The sequence below is a fragment of the Gekko japonicus genome, unplaced genomic scaffold, assembly GCF_001447785.1.
Source record: "Gekko japonicus isolate JY-2015 unplaced genomic scaffold, Gekko_japonicus_V1.1 scaffold283, whole genome shotgun sequence".
NCBI lineage: Eukaryota > Metazoa > Chordata > Lepidosauria > Squamata > Gekkonidae > Gekko > Gekko japonicus.
The window spans coordinates 61,898-80,631 of NW_015166429.1; the positions used below are offsets into that span (position 1 = coordinate 61,898).

General features: G+C 42.6%; 2 protein-coding genes across 3 annotated transcripts in view; both read left to right on the forward strand.

The window, feature by feature from the left end:
- LOC107110942 (putative helicase Mov10l1) overlaps positions 1-7,089 on the forward strand; it is a gene marked incomplete at its 5' end in the record, with an annotated part of 68,363 nt that extends 61,274 nt beyond the window's left edge. The window contains one exon of the mRNA XM_015411799.1: positions 7,031-7,089. The remainder of the gene's footprint in view (positions 1-7,030) is intronic.
- Positions 1-18,430, forward strand: part of PANX2 (pannexin 2) — a 43,339-nt gene extending 24,909 nt beyond the window's left edge. For both annotated transcript variants that reach the window (XM_015411811.1, XM_015411813.1), the window contains 2 exons: positions 12,854-14,308; positions 17,306-18,430. In XM_015411811.1, coding sequence (XP_015267297.1) covers positions 12,854-14,308; positions 17,306-17,682 — 1,832 coding nt within the window. In that variant the 3' untranslated portion in view covers positions 17,683-18,430. The remainder of the gene's footprint in view (positions 1-12,853; positions 14,309-17,305) is intronic.
- The last annotated feature ends 304 nt before the right edge of the window (positions 18,431-18,734 follow it).

Sequence of the window (18,734 nt, forward strand, 5' to 3'; positions counted from 1 at the left end):
CAGATACATAACAGTCACCCACACTCCCAGCATCACATGCTGCCAAAGACTGCTGGGGAAGGGCATGTGGGTGATGCACAGAGCAACATTGCTTCTAGTGGCCCTGGCAATGGCACTCCCAGGTGCACTCAGCACCCAGCACTGTCAGGGAAAGGTGTTGTGTGCAGCTGTGACTGTAGGCAGTGGGAGAACTTGCGAGTGGGTGGGGGAAGGACACATAAGCAGACGGGGACATGCAGGTGGGTGGGCAAGAAGGGTCCTAGTAGTGGGCATAGGGGCTGGACTCTGCCCAGGGCACCCCCGAAACTTGGACCCAGCTCCGGTAGGACAGCAGCTCCTTGCACATTGCTTTCCTTCATGCGAGGGACCTGAGTCAGTGGGATGGGACAGACAGAACGTTGAACTTGGCTGAAAGAGACATCAGTTGAAGACTGTATTTGAGTGCCATGAACAAACTCTGGTTTATTCATAAGAAGAAATGGGAGATGTTGTATCCTTTCCACCCCATGTGGATACAAGACTGGTTATTTATTTAACATATCTCTGTCAGCCTTTCCCCAGACATGGAGTTGGATCCAAACAAACGGAGGGCGCTTCTGGCAGCAGAACAGAATTCTCCTGCTACCGAACTGCAACAGGGGACCTCAAGAATGGCAGGAGGGACAAATCAGGAGTCTGTAGAAGGAAGGAGAGTTGGCAGAAATTACACTTCCCCTTCCATTAATAGAAAATTTAGTCACAATTCAACCCATGGAATCAGAGCAGCTGACAATAAGTAGCAATAACCCTGCACATTTAAATTGAAAAGAAAAAACTCACTCAGCTATACCTGTCAAGAGTGACAATGTCCTACTTTTGAAAGTCAGTTAGTTATGGCAGCCCAATGAAGCCAGTTCAGCAATGCAGTCACATTTCTTGCTCACGAACAAGGCTTCTAAACCAGATTTGAACATTACAGCAAACTGCATCATAACAGACTTGCTAACACAGGAAGTCTTCAATCTCAGCTCCATGCACAAAGGGAGGAAGGGTGTTCATGAGCCCAAGAATAAGTTGAGTGGGTTTTCATCATGAACAATCCAGAGTTGGCCTTTGTCATCTGAATACAGCCACATCTTTCCTTGGCCATAAAGCTCATTGATTCTCCTTGGGGCAAGCCAGTTGATCTCAGACCAAAGATGGGATAACCTGTACAGCAGCTTGAGCTTGAGCAAGTGCACTGTTTTCCAAGAGGGAGTACGTCCCTGGCTTTCAATGGTGCATTAACAGTTTAAGCATAGAGGTCTGCTAATACCACTGCTAAAGTAGTCTGTTATGAACTCAGGTAATTAGGCAGTTCACAGGTGCCACTAATCATTCCTATTTAAGTTCAGTGCAGATGGGATTTCTGTACCAGTTACATTGTTTCCAGACCTCAAATGGCCGAGTTTATGTGGATTAATGTATTATTTTGATATTTATACCCTGTTTTTCTTTTTAATGGGGACCCATCCGTCTCGCCTCCTTCATTTCACCTTCACAATAACCCTGTGAGGTAGGTTAAGCTGAGAGAGAGTGACTTACCCAAGGTCGCCTAACCAGCTTCAGTGGCAGACTGGAGGTTTCAACCTGGGTCTCTCAGATCCAAGTCCAGCACTCTAATGACTACACCACTCAAACTCTCCCTGAGGAGGGAGCTCTAAGAACTTACATCTGTTACTACGTGTGATATAGCACCGTCTTCTTCAGATTCTGTGGATAAGTAAAATGACTGTTTCTGTTAATATTGTGATGTGTCAAGACATTTGGAACAAATTATTTGTGGACTGGAACAGACATCTGTGAAAGGACTTTAGTGTGATCAAAGCAAGTTTGGATTGGGGCTCTGCCAGGCTAAATGATAGCTGTAGCTTTGATATATATTAAATTTAGAATCTGCATCTATACAACTGCTATTTTTTTTTAAAGGGTGGAAAGTTAGACATAGCCAGTCTCCTGCAAAGAAAAGATCAGAAGTCATTTCAGATATGGGGTTTATACTACACACTACTTAATATATATCTTTATTTCTTTTTTCAAAATGCAGTTTTCGAGATCTAGAAACTAAGTCCAAATGCGTTTTCATTTTGTTGTTGTTCTTCATATCTATATCTATATCTAGTACGCATGATCTGACCCCTGCAGATTAAAAAACTTCAAAATGAGTATAGCCCTGGCTATAATTTACTTTCAAATCCAAGTGAGCCCCACATCTGCAGAAAAATCCAGATTGTTTAAAAAAAAAAAAAAAGAGCAACAAGGACAACCTGAAGACCATTTGGGCTTGCCATGGCACCACTTGCAACACCAAGGTTGGGTGGATTGTATGTACCATCTCCCATATGTCAAGCACCTGGTGGTTGCTTGATGCTTCAAAAAATTGGGGGAATAAGAGGGACTGGGTCCAGAACAGCTGTTGGGACTCGCAGGGCTCTTTTTGTAGCCGGAACTCCTTTGCATAGTAGGCGAAACACCCCTAATGTAGCCAATCCTCCAAGAGCTTACAGAGCTCTTCTTACAGGGGCTACTGTAAGCTCTTGGAGCTATATTAGGGGTGTGTCGCCTAATATGCAAAGGAGTTCCTGCCACAAAAAGAGCCCTGGAATGATGGACTCAACAAGGGCCAGTGAGGAGTTGGAATTTCCCATCCCCTGCAGGTCCTCCCAGGTTCCCCTCTTGTAGTCTATAACTGCAGCCGCTAGAACAATGAAACCAGATGGATCTTGGTAGGTATCTTTTAGAACTGCAATGTGTAAGTAGCATACACCACATGAACCTAGGCCACGATACAAAGCACCAGTTTCATGTGGCCAGTGTGTGTTTCTTAACCAGTAGTCTCCATGCTCCGTGACCAACCGCTTTTGAAACGGAGTTCACTTCCAAAGACAGTTTGTCACTCAGGTACCTGCTGCTTCAAAGAAAAAAAATCCTGCCAGGCATGTCCCAAGCACTTGAGTCAGCCAAAAATAGCTCTTTAAACCTGATGTAGTCACCTATTTAGGGCAGTCATTACAACAAACACCTTTATAGTTGCTTTTGGCCATCTAGCAATGGCTCAGCCACTATAGTGGAATAGCTAATATTGATGTAAGATATAAGAAATCCATGTTCAGACCCTTATTAATATGTTACTCCAATCAACTGTTCCATTTGGGTAATTTTAGACTTAATGATCTTATGCCTCCATCCTTTGGATAGTACTGCAAATGTGACGTTATCCTCTTCTTAAAAACATTTCTTTGGACCCTGCGGTCTTTAATAACTACTGCCCAGTATCTAACTTACCTTTCCTGGGTAAGGTAATAGAGATGGCAGTGGCAACGCAGCTTCAGGCTTTCTTGGATTATGCTAAAGTCCTGGATCCCTTCCAGTCTAGCTTTTGCCCTGCTCATGGGATGGAGATGGAGATGGTCACTGGTGGATGATCTCTGGAGACAGCTAGATCAAGGCAGATCGGTGATGCTGATACTTCTTGATCTGTCAGCAGCGTTCTATATGGTTGACCATGATGTGTTGATCCACCACCTCACCAATGCTAGGATATGGGGGCTTGCCTTGCAGTGGCTGACCTCCTTTCTCCAGGGTTGGGGACAGAGGGTGGCACTTGGGGGGGGGGGGAGTTATCCCAATGACACCCATTGGAATGTGGTGTGCCACAGGTAGCAGTTCTCTCCCCTATGCTGTTTAGTATCTATATGTGCCCCCTTGCCCAGATTATCCAGTGGTATGGGCTGGGTTTTCACCGGTATGCGGATGACACCCAGCTCTGTCTACTGATGGACAGCCCCCTGGACTCAGCCCCAGGAGATCTAAACAGGGTGTTACAAGCTGTGGCTGGATGGTTGTGACAGAGCCAACTGAAGTTAAATCCATCCAAGACGGAGGTCCTGCACCTGAGTTGGGACTCCACCCAAGATGGAGGTCCTGCACCTGAGTTGGGACTCCACTGGTGCCAGTGTCAGGGGTAAAGAGCCTGGGGGTGCTCCTCAATGCCTCCCTCTCCGTGGATGCCCAGGTCACTGCCACTGCCAGATCTGCCTTTTTCCATCTGAGGCAGATCAGGCAGCTGGCCCCATATCTCACCCCTTGGGACCTGGCTACAGTGATCCATGCAATGGTCACTTCCAGACTGGATTATTGTACCTCTCTCTGCATGGGGCTGTCCTTGACTCTGCTCTGGAAGCTGCAGCTAGTGCAGAACGCGGCAGTGCGGGTGTTGACAGTGACGCCTGTACAGGCTCGTATCCACCCAGTGCTGCGTGAACTGCACTGGCTGCCTATTGAATACTGGATTAGTTTCAAGGTGCTGGTGCTTACCTTTAAAGCCCTATATGGCCAGGGGCCAGTATTCCTTTGGGACCCCCTTTCCCCATATGAACCCTATACAGCACTGACAAATCAATACCTTTTGGTAGTCCCCGGCCCCAGGGACATCTGACTTGCCTCGACTAGGGCCAGGGCCTTTTCGGTCCTGGCCCCCACCTGGTGGAATGAACTCTCATATGAGATCAGGACCCTGTGGGATTTATTACAATTCCACAGGGCCTGTAGGACAGAGCTCTTCCACTGGGCTTTTGGTTGAGGCAACGGGCATCCCCCTCTCTGGCTGGCCTCCCATCAGTGGCCTGGATTCAAGTAGCTATCTGGGAAGCCACACTCTTGTCCCATTTTAACTGCTGAAACATCCAATTAGATTTTGCACAGTATTTCATAATTATGTGGTGTTTTAATCTGTTGTTTTAAAGTGGTTTTAATTGTATTGTATATTATATTGATATTGTTGGAACCCGCCCTGAGCCTGCTCACAGGGAGGGTGGGATACAAGTCCAATAAAAATAAATAAAGTCTCCTTTTGGGCTTTGGGGGGCTGCCAAACCTGTTAGTTGGGCCCCTGAACATGCACCCCAAAATCCAGCACCACTGGCTACAGGGGACCCAATTTGCAGTGGGCTATCTATGCCCCTTCAGTAACCTCAAAACAGAACTTTAGGGATGCTGATAAATCTGGAGAAAAGTGCCCAGTCCCTTTATGGGCTGTTATTTTCCAGGTGATATAATTTTCTTCCATGCCATGAAAGGCTTCAGGTGTCCTTTTCCACATACTAAGCCTTTATTAAATGTACATGACATTTTTTCCCAAGGCCTCTTGGCAACCCTTCAAAAGCCACATGGGCAGTCTTACCCCTTGCAAGGAATTCTTATCTCATTAGGAAAACTGATATCCATTGTGAGCACTTTTTATTTCATTTGAAAGACAGAGACAGTGTCAGGATTTAGCCACAAGGTATAGCTAGGGGCTCTGGGGCAAGTGATGCTGTCTTCTTGGTGCTTGGGGGGGGTCAACAGTGGGAGGGCTTCTAATGTCCTGGCCCCACTGCTGGACCTCCTGATGGCACTGGTATTTCTGGCCACTGTGTGACACAGAGTGTTGGACTGGATGGGCCTTTGGCCTGATCCAACATTGGCGTCTCTTATGTTCTTATAGGATTTGAGGGGCCTCTAGCCAATAGATCATCAGGGGGCCCTTTAGTTGACATGAGGCAGCAAGAATGATTGTGCAAATAGTTGACATGGGGCAGAAAGAGTGGATATGCAAATAGGGAGAACACCTCAGAGTCTATTATTGACTATTATCACTAGCACTTTAATAATTGCATCGTTTTATGATTATAATGTTTAAAATGTTTTAACTTTTGTATATGGTTTTATGGTACTGGGTACCAATTAATGTAAGCTGCCCTAGAGCCTGCTTGTGGGAAGGGCGGGGTATAAATTGAAGTAATAAATAAATAAATAAAATGATTCAAGTAAGCAAGCCAAGCTACATGCCAAATACTATGTTATTCATATATAAACATTACCTCAAAGCTATCTACAGCCAGCCATATTGAAATTTTAACAATGTGACAAGTCTATTTAATATTTGGAAATAATCTTTTGTCCTGAGCTAAGCTAAATAACAGGTACTAACTCCTTGAACATGTAGCATCATCCCATTCAGTTATACTAACTTCAGTGGACTACTTTTAGAATCACAACACTGAGGTAATATTGATATCTTATTAAATTGTGGAAAAAACAGTATTAGTAATATGTCGGGTTATCACTGCCGATTTTATGTCAAAAATTCTCAACAAGGCATTGTAAGAGAATGTGAGGAATCAAATTTTCTATTGGTTGAAAATAGCACTGGCTGTATGAGTGAGTATATTTCATGAGTAAATTTCAGTGTAAAGCTTGGGTAGTGTGAGAGTCAGGTCCCAGCATGCTCCCTGAACATAAGTGGGATCCAAGGAGAATCAGTTAAAGGAGAAGAATCAACTACACATCAGTAGCTCGGAGACTATTGTCAAGACATGAGACCGCATCTTGTTGTGCTGCGGCTCGATTATGCTTGGCCTCTTGCAGCCTCTTTAAATCACCTCATTAGGCTTTAAAATGGCAGCAGCATATACAGGTCAGACCCATGGATGCTGTGAACATCTGGTTTGGCCCTGGTTGTTAGAAAATTGGTTTGGGAAGATGGGGAAGACACTCAGAAGGCAAGCAGGCAGGCAGACTGACATATTCCAGGAAGGTTATTGAGAGAGTAGACACAACTGAGACCTGTATTTGGGTATAGGCAGCAGAAAGCAATATTCCCTCAGGAAAATCCTGTGGATGACATCCCACCCATTTGTAGGGATCTTGGGTCATCAGGAGACAGCCAAAGATCTTGAGGCAAGTCTAACTGGGGACCTTCTCAGAACATGTTGCCTCCATGCCTTTGCATGTGAGTATCTTAGGAGGGAACTGACCCCGGATATAATACCTGCAAAACAGAGTTAACCCTTCTAAGCTCGTAGGCCTCAGTGAACTTAGATGGGTGTAACCCTGCTTATGACTGCACTTGGTCATACTGGAGAGTAAGGGTATATAAAATTCCTTGCCTGTCAAAGGTTGATGTGATTACTTGGCAGCAAATAAATATACAAGTTTAAACTATTTTAATCTATTATAATTTATTTTCCAGAAAGAAGAGGATCCAGGACAATTTTCATTCCCCCCCCCCTTCCTTTCTTTTTTAAATCCCATCCACTGGAACATTGGAACCATACTTTTCATTCAATAAAACAATCTAATAATTCACATGCTGTGTCATATTTTTATTCATTGAATCATATACCCAAAGGTTATTTCTTTCTGAGTGCACATCTGTAGTGGTGTACTACATTAGGAACACAATCTCACAGGTGTGTGCTCTTCATTTACTACTCATTTCAGTGGGGCTTGTGCATGAGAGGCTTCAGAGGGATCAAAAATGATTTGCATAATTACACTTTTGTCATGTGTGAGGCCTGTGCAATAAGCTCTTTCTGCTAGCTGAACTCCTAAGTCCTTGCTTTCTTGTTTTTTTCACACCAAGATCTATTGTGGTAAAGGTCAGAGATCCAGATTATCACTACTGCCCCATGCCACAGAATAAGTTTGAATCTCAGCAATGAATGCTTCTGTGCTGTGGGTCCTTGCCATATAAAACATAATGCTCTGCGTTTATCATAAAATGATCACTTCTGAATTACATGAAATCAGCACCAAGGAGTTCTATGTTGAGAAGCAGACTATTGAAATTCTGACAATGGCTATTTTTTGTTGTTGTTTACAGACTCTCTCTATAGAAACCAAAACCTTTTCTAGTGCCCATGTTTACGCCACTATGCATTTTCCTAACTGTACCTGGTCAATGGTTTATAGTTTTGAATGAAGCAGTAAGAGCAACAGTGCTACTGATTAGTAGTACTGGATATAACATATTTATTTCAGGAATTTATGTTCTTCCTCTCCAGAGCCCTGCTTGAGGCAGCTATTAAGCACCTGCTCACTGAAGTATTCTTCAGCCACAGGAAATTCCTGTCTGTCATAATCAGTCTATTTTGATGTAGAGCACTGATGAGCAAAGACTTGGCGCATTTAGTTGATACAGAACAACTCTGAAAGATTTCGCAAGTCCTCTGGTAACCACTGGCTGATTAAGATGGTACCTGCTTTTTCAGAGTTCCCTCCAGTTCGTTCTTTTAGAAAAGAGGGGAGGGAGAGAGAGATCCACATCTGTATGCACCTAAGGGGGACTCTGTGCCTCAAGGCCAGTTGGTTTTCCAAGGCAGGGATCTGTTTTTTATAGGAGGGAAAGTCCAGCTTAGGCTATGCCTAAAGTAGGTCTTCAACTCCCAACCAGAGCCAGTGGTCACTATGTGGCTATAGCTCACTAGGCTTAAAGGACTGACATGTCACTGTATGCACTGCCTTAAGTCCAAAGTTTGTTCAAACTGCACTTACTGAATGTCATGGAGGTGTAGCAGATGGAACTTGCCATAGGATTGAACTGTTAGCCAAGGAACATCTCTGGTTACGTTTTCCTCATTAATTTCAGAGGATATTTTGAGAGCCTCAGTTGCAAAATATTAATGTGCAAAAATAATTATTCACAGTGCGCTGGTGATACATATTATATAGTTAACAAAATGCCCATAATTATGACAGGCTGTGGGGGTGTTATGTGAAAGGGTGCATTGTGTGTATGGAGTGCAAAGGAATCCTTGCAAGATTCCTGTCAATGAGGGCTGACCTACTTAGTATGTGAAGTAGAAGTCTAGTATCACCCTTGAAATGTAGTGTTATTGTTACCAATGACGTGCATGTCAACTATACATGATGTGCTAAAGGAATGTACTTGGAAATATCACCCACTTAGGTGAACTTGGACCACTTTTTCTTTCTTGGCTACACTGCCCCATACTTCTTAGAGAAATTATGAGGGAATACAAAAATATAGAGTGTGTGAAGAAAGATCAAATTATTATTATATGCATGCTGACAGCAAGCTGTGTGATTGTTTTTGGTTTTCATATGATATTTGGTGTGAGGACTTTAGAAAAAACAACTCATACATTAACCTAAGATGATCCAAACAAAGTAAGGAAAGCAATCCCAAATGCTTTCATTTACTTAAAATTATTTGGCAGAGAATTCGACACTTTAATGATGGTCTTGGCCTGGTTGGGGCGATGGCACGCATGCCCTCAGAGAGGGCTCTGAGTGCCACCTCTGGCACCCGTGCCATAGGTTCGCCACCACTGATACAGACCAATTGCCTAAAAATCAGTGGTATTTGGTATCAATTTTAGTTGTTAAAGCCAGAATTATATTAGCACAGAACTGGAAACAGAATACATTTCCGAAGACAGAGATTTGGGTACATAAATTGTGTGTCTGTCATGTTAATGGATAAGATTTCTGTAATGAAAAAAGACTTTCCAAAGAACATTCAAACGTGAAACTTGTTTATTTGACTACTGTAACCAAAACTTTCCATCAGAGACTATTAAGAAAGAAGTATTAACCTGGATATAAATTGTAGTGGGTTTTCTTTTCAATTTATTTCAATTTCAAAGTATTTCAATTTAGACTCTTTAATTGTATGCTTTTGAGTTTTACTGTTATCATATCACATTTAAAAAAATAAAAATATACTCGTAGAGAAAGATTAAGGTGTAGTCTAGTTTTAGAGTATTTGAAGAAATTTCAAGGTCTGCAGAAGCCGTCCTACTTGTACATCCCTTCTTTTGAAAGGTACAGATAGCAATAGTAAGATAATTCTAGGGCCTTCTATTCAGTAGCACAACAGTTATGAAGTTTTCTTTTCTGGAACACTTGTCTGGTTCCTTCTGTCTGACTTTAGAAGACTGGCAAAAGCTTTCCCTCTTTGGAGAGCCTTGGTGTCTTTACCTGAACACCTCTCCAGAGTGTTTTCTAGGTAGCACTTAATGCCATTATATTACGTGGGCACCACCACAAGGAAAGGCAGCACCAGTCACAAAAAATTGCCACCAGGAAAGGCAGCACCAGTCACAAAATGACTGCCAAGTGGGGAGGATTGTAAGATACTGGGGGGTCCAATCCAAGTATTCTCCAATGATAGGGGCAGCTATTTCTAAGTGGGTGTATCCTACAGAACCAAATTTGATGCCTTCTGCTGTCTTCTGAAGTACCTCCTGATCCACTGAGATAAAGGAAAGCCAAGAGGTGCATCAGAAAACACACTGGCAAGCACCATCATAAAAATCTAAATCATTTAGTTTGGTGGGATAAAAATGTTCCGAAGGAATCATAAGTACAGCCTTGAAGGGCTATGGGGATCTAGCAGATAAAGAGAAGCATTCATCTGATACTTGAATAGGATCCCAGAAAGTTTTCAAATGTAAGGAATTACAACTAGCAGGAATTAACAAATGGATGTTATTAGACTCCAATGTTATCTAGTGTGTAACTTCTGTAAAAAAATGTATTACAAAATAATCTTTTTACTTAGCATTCAACTGGTTACTTTCGACCATGTCAAGCTGCTATTATTTATAGAAAATGTTTCATATTAAGCTGAGGCTATGATTGTGATATTGTGAAACCTGTCAGACGCCCATCTATAAAGCGTGCATGGCATTCCAAGACAACAATCTTGGGGTTCAGAATAGAAAGGGACAGGTATTTGCATGTATTACTATCTTGTAATTATCTCTTGTGGATACAGGGACACAGTAGAAAGTTAGGTTCCTATTTACAGTCTGCCAGTGTTGTTCATAATAGGTGTTGTATAATGACAAGTGTTGCCCTAGGCATAGATCTAGCTGTTCCTTATCTCAAAGTCCAGCACTTTTTTCCTTCTACTTCCTTGAATTCACAATGAGACACTTTCTGCTGGTCTTCCAGTTTTAAACTATCCTTTGATGGGACTCAGTTATGTACCCTTGTTCCACTGAGTGGTGATTTAAACTAGGCCTTATTAACTGTCACTGAAATGGTCTGTGAATTAAATCTTCAGTTTTGCTGGTCATGTATTGTAGTTCATCAAAACACACCTTAGGGCTGAGACTGGTCTGTGCTCTTCGAAGCTGGATTTTTAAATGAAGTTCCACAAAACAGGGCAATTCATCACAGAAGAGGGAAATAACAGCCGTAGTCCCAGCTGTGAGGTAATTTAAAACACCTTTGTGGGAGTCAGTGCAGGTGGCAGAATGCATTACATTTCAGGTAGTGGGTAGGAACTGTGGCACTACAAAGAAAACACATGATTTGCAAATGGGGTTGGCCATGGAGCATTCAAGACTTTAAAAAGGCAGTTGCAATATTCCATCCAGCCAGAGCTTCTGTTTATAGAAGTTAAGGAAGTTCTCAGATTGAGTTTCTTGAACTGAATTTCTTGAAATCGCACCATGTAAATATTGACCTGCTTCACCGCAGGAAAAGGAAGATTAATATGACCACCCTATTTAACTGTGAGTGAAAATTTCAAACAGGCTAGGCTCCTATGAGGAATCATTGGGAGGAGATTAAATTATTAAAACATCTCCCCTCTTCTAACAATCCTCTCCCTCTATAGTTTTGTAAGCCTCTTTCAGTGTGGATGCCTTCCGTTTGTATTCTCTGTACAAGCATAGACTTCATGCATATATCCATCATACACACAGCTACATTTATTCATTATGTGCCAGGGTTGCCAGCCTCCAGGTGGGACCTGGGGATCCCCTGGAATTACAGCTCATCTCCAGAGTACAGAGATCAGTTCCCCGGGAGAAAATGGATGGTTTGGAGGGTGGACTCTACCCTCCATTGTACCCCATTGAGGTCCCTGTGCTCCCCAGGCTCCATCCCCAAATTTCCTGGAGTTTCCCAACCTGAATCTGGAAACTCCACCCCCCATCCCCTGCTGGTGGCCAGGAAGAACCTGACAATCCACAGTGACTCAGTGTGTGCCAAATAGGCTCTGGATTTTGATACTAGGTCCTGAACACAACATCCGAATGAATACACACTGTTCACACAAACACCTGTACATGCATACAACATGAATGTAGACAAGTACAAATTAGTGTGGAAAAGCCCTTTACTGTTCTCAGCATTCTGAAGACATTGAGCAGGCTCAGTTCACATCAGGCTGTTTTAGCAGGGAAGGGTTCATTCTCCTGCATTCCTGGGGAGTCCCCTGGAGCAATGCTCCCTCTAAGCTGTGGAGTCTTGTGAGCAAAAATTCTACCTTGTGAGCTACTAGCATTAAATTTGTAAATTAGCAATTTGGCTTCAGCATAAATTAGTTTGCTCTGGAGCCATTCTTCCTGAGCTAAGACAAAAACGTGTGAGCCGGAAGCTAAAAAACTGTGAGCTAGCTCACGCTAACTCAGCTTAAAGGGAACATTGCCCTGGAGTATGCAGAGACTCTGGCCTTGTCTTCAGATTGACCCCTTTTGCTAACTTTATGATAGGCACTCAGCCATGTATACAAGAGGCCCACAAGGAATTGCTTTGGGAGTGGTCAATTTGGAAATCATGCCAGAGGCTCTAAAATCTACCCCTTCAGGATTCTGTAAACTCTTAGGGATTTGAGCAAACTAATTTCCTCTCCCTTTACTCATCCTTGTCAACGAGTCACTCTGTTCTGCTCTCACAGTTATAACAGGGGCCTGACTCTTTACGGTTAAAAAGAATGATGATGATAAATGTGCAGCGTGGTGCATACTAGACCTTTTGTGTTGCATGCAGACAAGCCCTCACACAGTCTTATCAGTGCTATGCTATTTGTTGGCTTCCCAGAATTTATGGTGACCTGGAATCACTGTTGATTGTGTGGATACTATCCTTTGAGAAGGCAGATGTTAGCACTATAGGAGCAAAGCTGCGTTGTGCACTTGATGCTTGTTTTAAGTATACAAAAGATGACAATTGATGTAGTGTGTGAAAAACTAATTTTGTAGAGCTCCTTTTGTAGGTCAAATGCATAGCAGTGACTTTTCTCTCTGTTATACAGAGGAGCCAATATACTGTTACACACCACACAACTTCACCCGTGACCAAGCCTTGTATGCCAGAGGATACTGTTGGACAGAACTAAAAGATGCCTTGCCAGGAGTAAATGCCAGCCACTGGCCCTCCTTGTTTGAGCATAAGTTCCTTCCTTATGCCCTGCTGGCTTTTGCTGGTATTATGTACATTCCTGCACTTGGCTGGGAATTCCTGGCCTCTACCAGACTGACTTCTGAACTTAACTTTTTGCTCCAGGAAATAGATAACTGCTACCACCGTGCAGCAGAAGGCCGTGCACCCAAAATAGAAAAGCAAATCCAGTCCAAAGGCCCTGGGATCACTGAGCGAGAGAAAAGAGAGATAATTGAGAATGCCGAAAAGGAAAAGAGTCCAGAGCAAAATTTGTTTGAGAAATACCTGGAACGGAGAGGCCGCAGCAATTTCCTAGCCAAACTGTATCTTGCACGACATTTGTTCATCATATTCTTAAGCATCATTCCAGTCACCTACTTGTCTACCTATTATGCTACACAGAAACAAAATGAGTTTACTTGCGCTCTGGGCGAACCTCCTGACAAAACCACCAATTCTAAGTTGCTCATTAGAGTGAACTGCAAACTGCCATCTGTGCAGCTTCAGCGCATAATTGCAGGGGTAGACATTGTTCTTCTTTGCTTCATGAACTTAATTATTCTCATCAATTTAATTCACCTTTTCATATTCCGCAAATCCAACTTCATCTTTGACAAACTGAACAAAGTTGGCATCAAGACAAAAAAGCAGTGGCAGAAATCTCAGTTCTGTGATATCAATATCTTGGCTATGTTCTGCAATGAAAATCGAGACCATATAAAGTCACTGAACCGCTTGGACTTCATTACCAACGAGAGCGATTTGATGTATGACAATGTGGTGCGCCAGCTTCTTGCGGCACTAGCCCAGTCCAATCATGATGTCACACCAACCGTGCGCGATTCTGGGATACAAACCATAGACCCAGGCATTGATCCTGCAGGCATTGACCCCAATGAGCCACTGATCATTAAGCGACCTCGTAAGAAAATGAAATGGATCCCAAGCACCAATCCTCTCCCTCAGCCATTCAAAGAGCAGTTGGCAACTATGAAGGTTGAAAATAACAAGCCTGAGAAGCCTAAGCCAGTCCGTCGAAAAACAGCCACAGACAGCCTTGTTGCCCCTTTACTAGAGACTACCTCCAAAAGTTCTCAGCCATCATCTGCTCCTAAAACTGAATCAAGCACTCTGTCCAGCACAGGTAGTGAGAAGAAGCATGCAAGGCACTTTTCCTTAGATGTTCATCCATATATACTGAGCAGCAATAAAAAACCCAAGCCAGTGATTCAGCCCATAACCTCTATGGCAACATCCAAAAGTCAAGGGAGTGGATTTTTAAACCAAGAAGACAAAGTCATAGTGCGTGTCACCTCTGCCCTCAAAGGTACAGTGATCATGCTATGACTTGTTACATGGTGTTAAAGAAATATGTCTATAAAACTGCTACCTTTGTTGGTGTTTTTTCACAGAAGTGTGGTTAGAGTTGCCAGCTCTGGGTAGGGAAATTGCTGGAGATTTGGGGGTAGAGCACAGTGGGGGGAGGGGAGGGGAGGGGGCTGCGCAGGGGCTGTGATGCCATAGGGTGCACCCTCCAAAGCTGTTGTTTTATCCACGGGAACTGATCTGGTCTGGAGATCAGATGTAATCCGTGGAGAACTCCACACCACGTCTGGAGACTGGCAGCCCTTGGTATGATCAGTGCTTCCACATGGTTGGAATCTTACAATGTATCAGTAACTTCTGTATTCAGAAACCACATGAGGAGGATGGCATGGGGAGAAAAGGAAAATTTAACACTTTCCTCATTGTTCTCTTCTTCCTAGAAAAAGCTACCCCCGTGATGCTTTTACCCAGGGCTTTTTTTGTAGAAAAAGCCCAGCAGGAACTCATTAGCATAATAGGCCATACCCAACAGCAGGAACTTATTAGCATATTAGGCCACACCCACCTTTTGCTTCTTATTCTGTTTACCTTGTTTGTTCTCAAAGCCCAGGGCTTTTTTGGGAGCAGGAACTAATTTGCATGTTAGGCCACACACCCCTAATGTAGCCAATCCTAATGAGTTCCTGCTGTTGGGTGTGGCCTGTTATGCTAATGAGTTCCTGCTGGGTGTGGCCAACTTGGGAGCCAGCCGGAACTCCGTTCCTGTGCGTTCCTGCCCAAAAATAACCCTGCTTTTACCCTTGCAGGTGAAAAAAATATAAGGTTTTTAAGTTTTCCCTTCTGGAGTAAAAGCAGCTCAGGCTCAGTTCTTTCCAGTGAGAAAATAGCAGAGGAGGAAAGGGTTAAAGTTTCCCTTTCTCTACATGCCCTTCTGGAAGTGGCAGTGCAAAAGGAAAAAAAAGCACCTGGTTTAAAATAAACATACGCTGCAGTCACACGGACTAAATAAATAATCCACTTTAAATGCACTTTCCAACTGGATTTTACTGTGTGAACTGGCAAAATCCAGTTGGGAAGTGCATTGAAAGTTGATTATTTAGTGTGTATGACCGCAGCCATAGAATAAACTTTACATTGTAGTTGAGCCCTCAAAGAGATCTTGGTTGTAGAGCTTTCCTTATCTGAGGTAATAAATTTCAACATAAACACAGTTTTCAAAAAAGGGGGGAGAATATTAGCAGAGTTTCAAATAAAGTATTTCCCTGCATGATAGTGAAGGAGGTATAGTCTTGTGGAGGGACTGACTGTACCACCTCATTTGAACTGTTCATTTGAACTGTGATTTGGGAAAAGTGACATGGACAGAGATAACAGTTAATCATGTGAATTCATTCTTCAAGCTATGAATTGCAGATTGCCAATCTCTTTCATTAGGAACAGCTAATGACCGTATGTTTCAGTTTATTTTTGTGTCAGAACTAAGACTTTTGGTTGACATCCTAAATCTCAATTGGGACTGCAACACAGAGAGAATAAGAGAAATGCCTCTCAGTGATTTTATTTTATGTCCCTTAGGATTTTAATATAAGTATGCATGGACAATGCAAGAAGAGGTAATCAATATGAAACAGTACCAGTAATTGATGCCTGCATTTAGTCATAAATCAATTTGGGCAGGAGCCAGAGAACTGATGTGCAGTTGCCTCATGCATTTGCCTTTCACAAGTCTGGACGAAAGCCCAAGGCTGTCACCCCAGAAGCTCAAACAGCAGATGCATGAGTAATACATATATCTGGTTTCCCCATCTTAGCATAACTTCCAAAATTATTCTCAGTCATCTTGCAAAGTCACTTCAGATATTTCTAGACTACAAATGTGTATCTGTCATAACTTCCACAAAGAATCCTGGAAATTATAATTTGATGAGGTCACTGAGTATTCGGGGGGGGGAAATGGATATGCCCTTAGAGTTTTCCTGTTTATATCAGTAGTCAACTCACTTATTCCTGAGTAACTTTGTTAATTCCAGTGGAGATACTTTGTTATAAGACATTTCAGGAATGCTTTTTAACTGCACATTCTGACTTCAGCTCCATCTGTCATTAGTAACGCTACATTCTATATTTTAGCTTTAGAGTGTTCCTATAAGTCCATAGTGGTGGTGTTTTCATTTGCTAAAACAGAAAAAAAAAAGTGTTAGGTTAAAATTAGCCATCACTGATATCTTTGGCAGTCTTTCTGATGAAATGTCCTCAAAGAATTTTAGGGATTTATTTTTTGCAGATGCTTATTTCAGTGCTGGAACGACATCCTCGGGTTCAGAGCGCAGAATAGTATTAGTCACATTGATGGCTTCATTGCCAGCAGATGTTCTCTCAGGACCATTTCATACATTAGCCTGTTAATGAGACATCAGATGCTTGCCTCCAACTACAGGTAGCCATGGCTGGTGAGTCTCCCAGCACAGAGGAAACTGGTGCTACCACCCTTCATTATCATGGCTGCCTTGCTTTTTGCTTTTTTTGTTAGAGTGAAGAATGTCATCGCACCCACTGTTTTCTTCCCTTATTTCCTGAGATACCACCTATTTTTTCCTATCCTTCCTTCTCCCAAAGAGCAGTTAATGCTTAGAAAGGCCAAGGAAGAAAAACAGCACAATCAAATGAGGCAATAATTGGAGAGTGAGGAAATATTAGTATTATTATTATTTTGCTAGGAATGCAGGACAGGATAAGGAATCCCCAGCCATAGATTCCTGAACTGGCTGTTGAAAACAGTTACCACTACAGGGACATGGAGGCTTTAATATACTAGTACGTGAGCTACAGGTACTGCTGTGGGAATTTAAAGCAAAATGTAGATAGTAATTATACCCACCCACATAAGAGTTGTACATCCATGAAGCATACTGTGACCTCGCACAGTTTCTTCCACAGAGAACTTCTGGGAAGCGTGTAAAGTAGGTGGTGGTTTAATCTGTATTTTTTTCCCTTTCAGATTCTTCCCTTCCTGGAAAAGATGCTCTTTACTCACATGACACGTGCAGGACTGTGCCGGCCACTGGCACTTTTCTCATGTGCAGTCACAACCACATAGCGACTTCTGCTGCAACAGCAAATGCTACCCTGGGCCAGGTCCCCAAGGCCGAACCAGTGGCTGCTCTAAACTGTAACCCCACACATCCTCTTTTGCACATCAAAACATTATATGAAGACCACGAAGAAGAGGTGTCAGACCTTATAGACAATTCTTTAGATGATAGAATTAACTCACCAACAGACACAGGGGATATAATCTCCATACCTTCCACAAAGCAAATCATGTTGGCAACCTTTGATGAACCAATAGCAATAGTGAACTCCATAGAATATTGACGATTCCCAAGCTGGTGCTAATACATGCTTGAACCTGGTGGGCCCACTTCCTGGTACCGCTGTAATGTGAACCATGCTCCCTCTACCAATGCCATCCACTGCATGAGCATGGAGCGCTGAAATGCAGACCATAGGTTTCACTAATATTCTTAATCGGTCATGCAGGGTAGCCTCATCACTGCTATCAAGAGCTTGCAAAATGTAACGATGACTATGATAACGCCAACCAAATTATGGTATACCAAGAATCGTAAGCACAAAAGGTGTTAGGTGTAGCTTCGTGAAATTAAATGTGGACTAGTACAACAATCCAAATATATAATAGCGCTTAAGGGCATGATGCACAGCGTTTCTTCAACAAAGCACTTATATCCTTGGTACTCCAATTCAATAGGTAAAGTAACAAATCACATACTTGTATGATAATTATTCTTCCATTTCAAGAGAGAGCAATTAAATAGTGTTTTGTCTCAAAGGTGACCGTAGTAATAATAACAGAATTCTACAGCAAAGTGGTATGCAAGCTACATTTTGGTTCACAGGTTTTGGAGGAGCCAGTGACTGAGGGCCCACTGGACTCACACCAGCATCTGTGCAAAGAAAGCAGGCACCTATCAGCCTGCTACATTTATGAATGACCATACCAAGAGCTATGTCCTGCCTTCTGAAATGTTTGTATGTGCTGAAACAGATGATGAAAAGAAAGAGTTTATTTTTTAAGTATATTTTATTGTGAATGAGATAGTTTGTCCAGTCAGATTTTAGGCAGGACAGAGGGGTTGTCCTGTAGTTTCTTATTTTCATCAATGGAGTGATGTCTGTTGACCAGAAGTTTGCTGAGGCGCTTCATTGAAGTGAAGAATATTCCAGTGCTCCTAAAAATGTCAAATGTTTGCTAATTGGTCCTGGAGTTTACAAGGAGGCTTACTTGCTTAGGACTTATCTGCACTTCAGTTTACCACAGGTTAACCTTGTCCAGTGTTGGCTCACCAACCTGTAATGAATTTGCTTTTTTCACTTTGTTAAATGAGAGTTTATCCAAATGTTTTGAA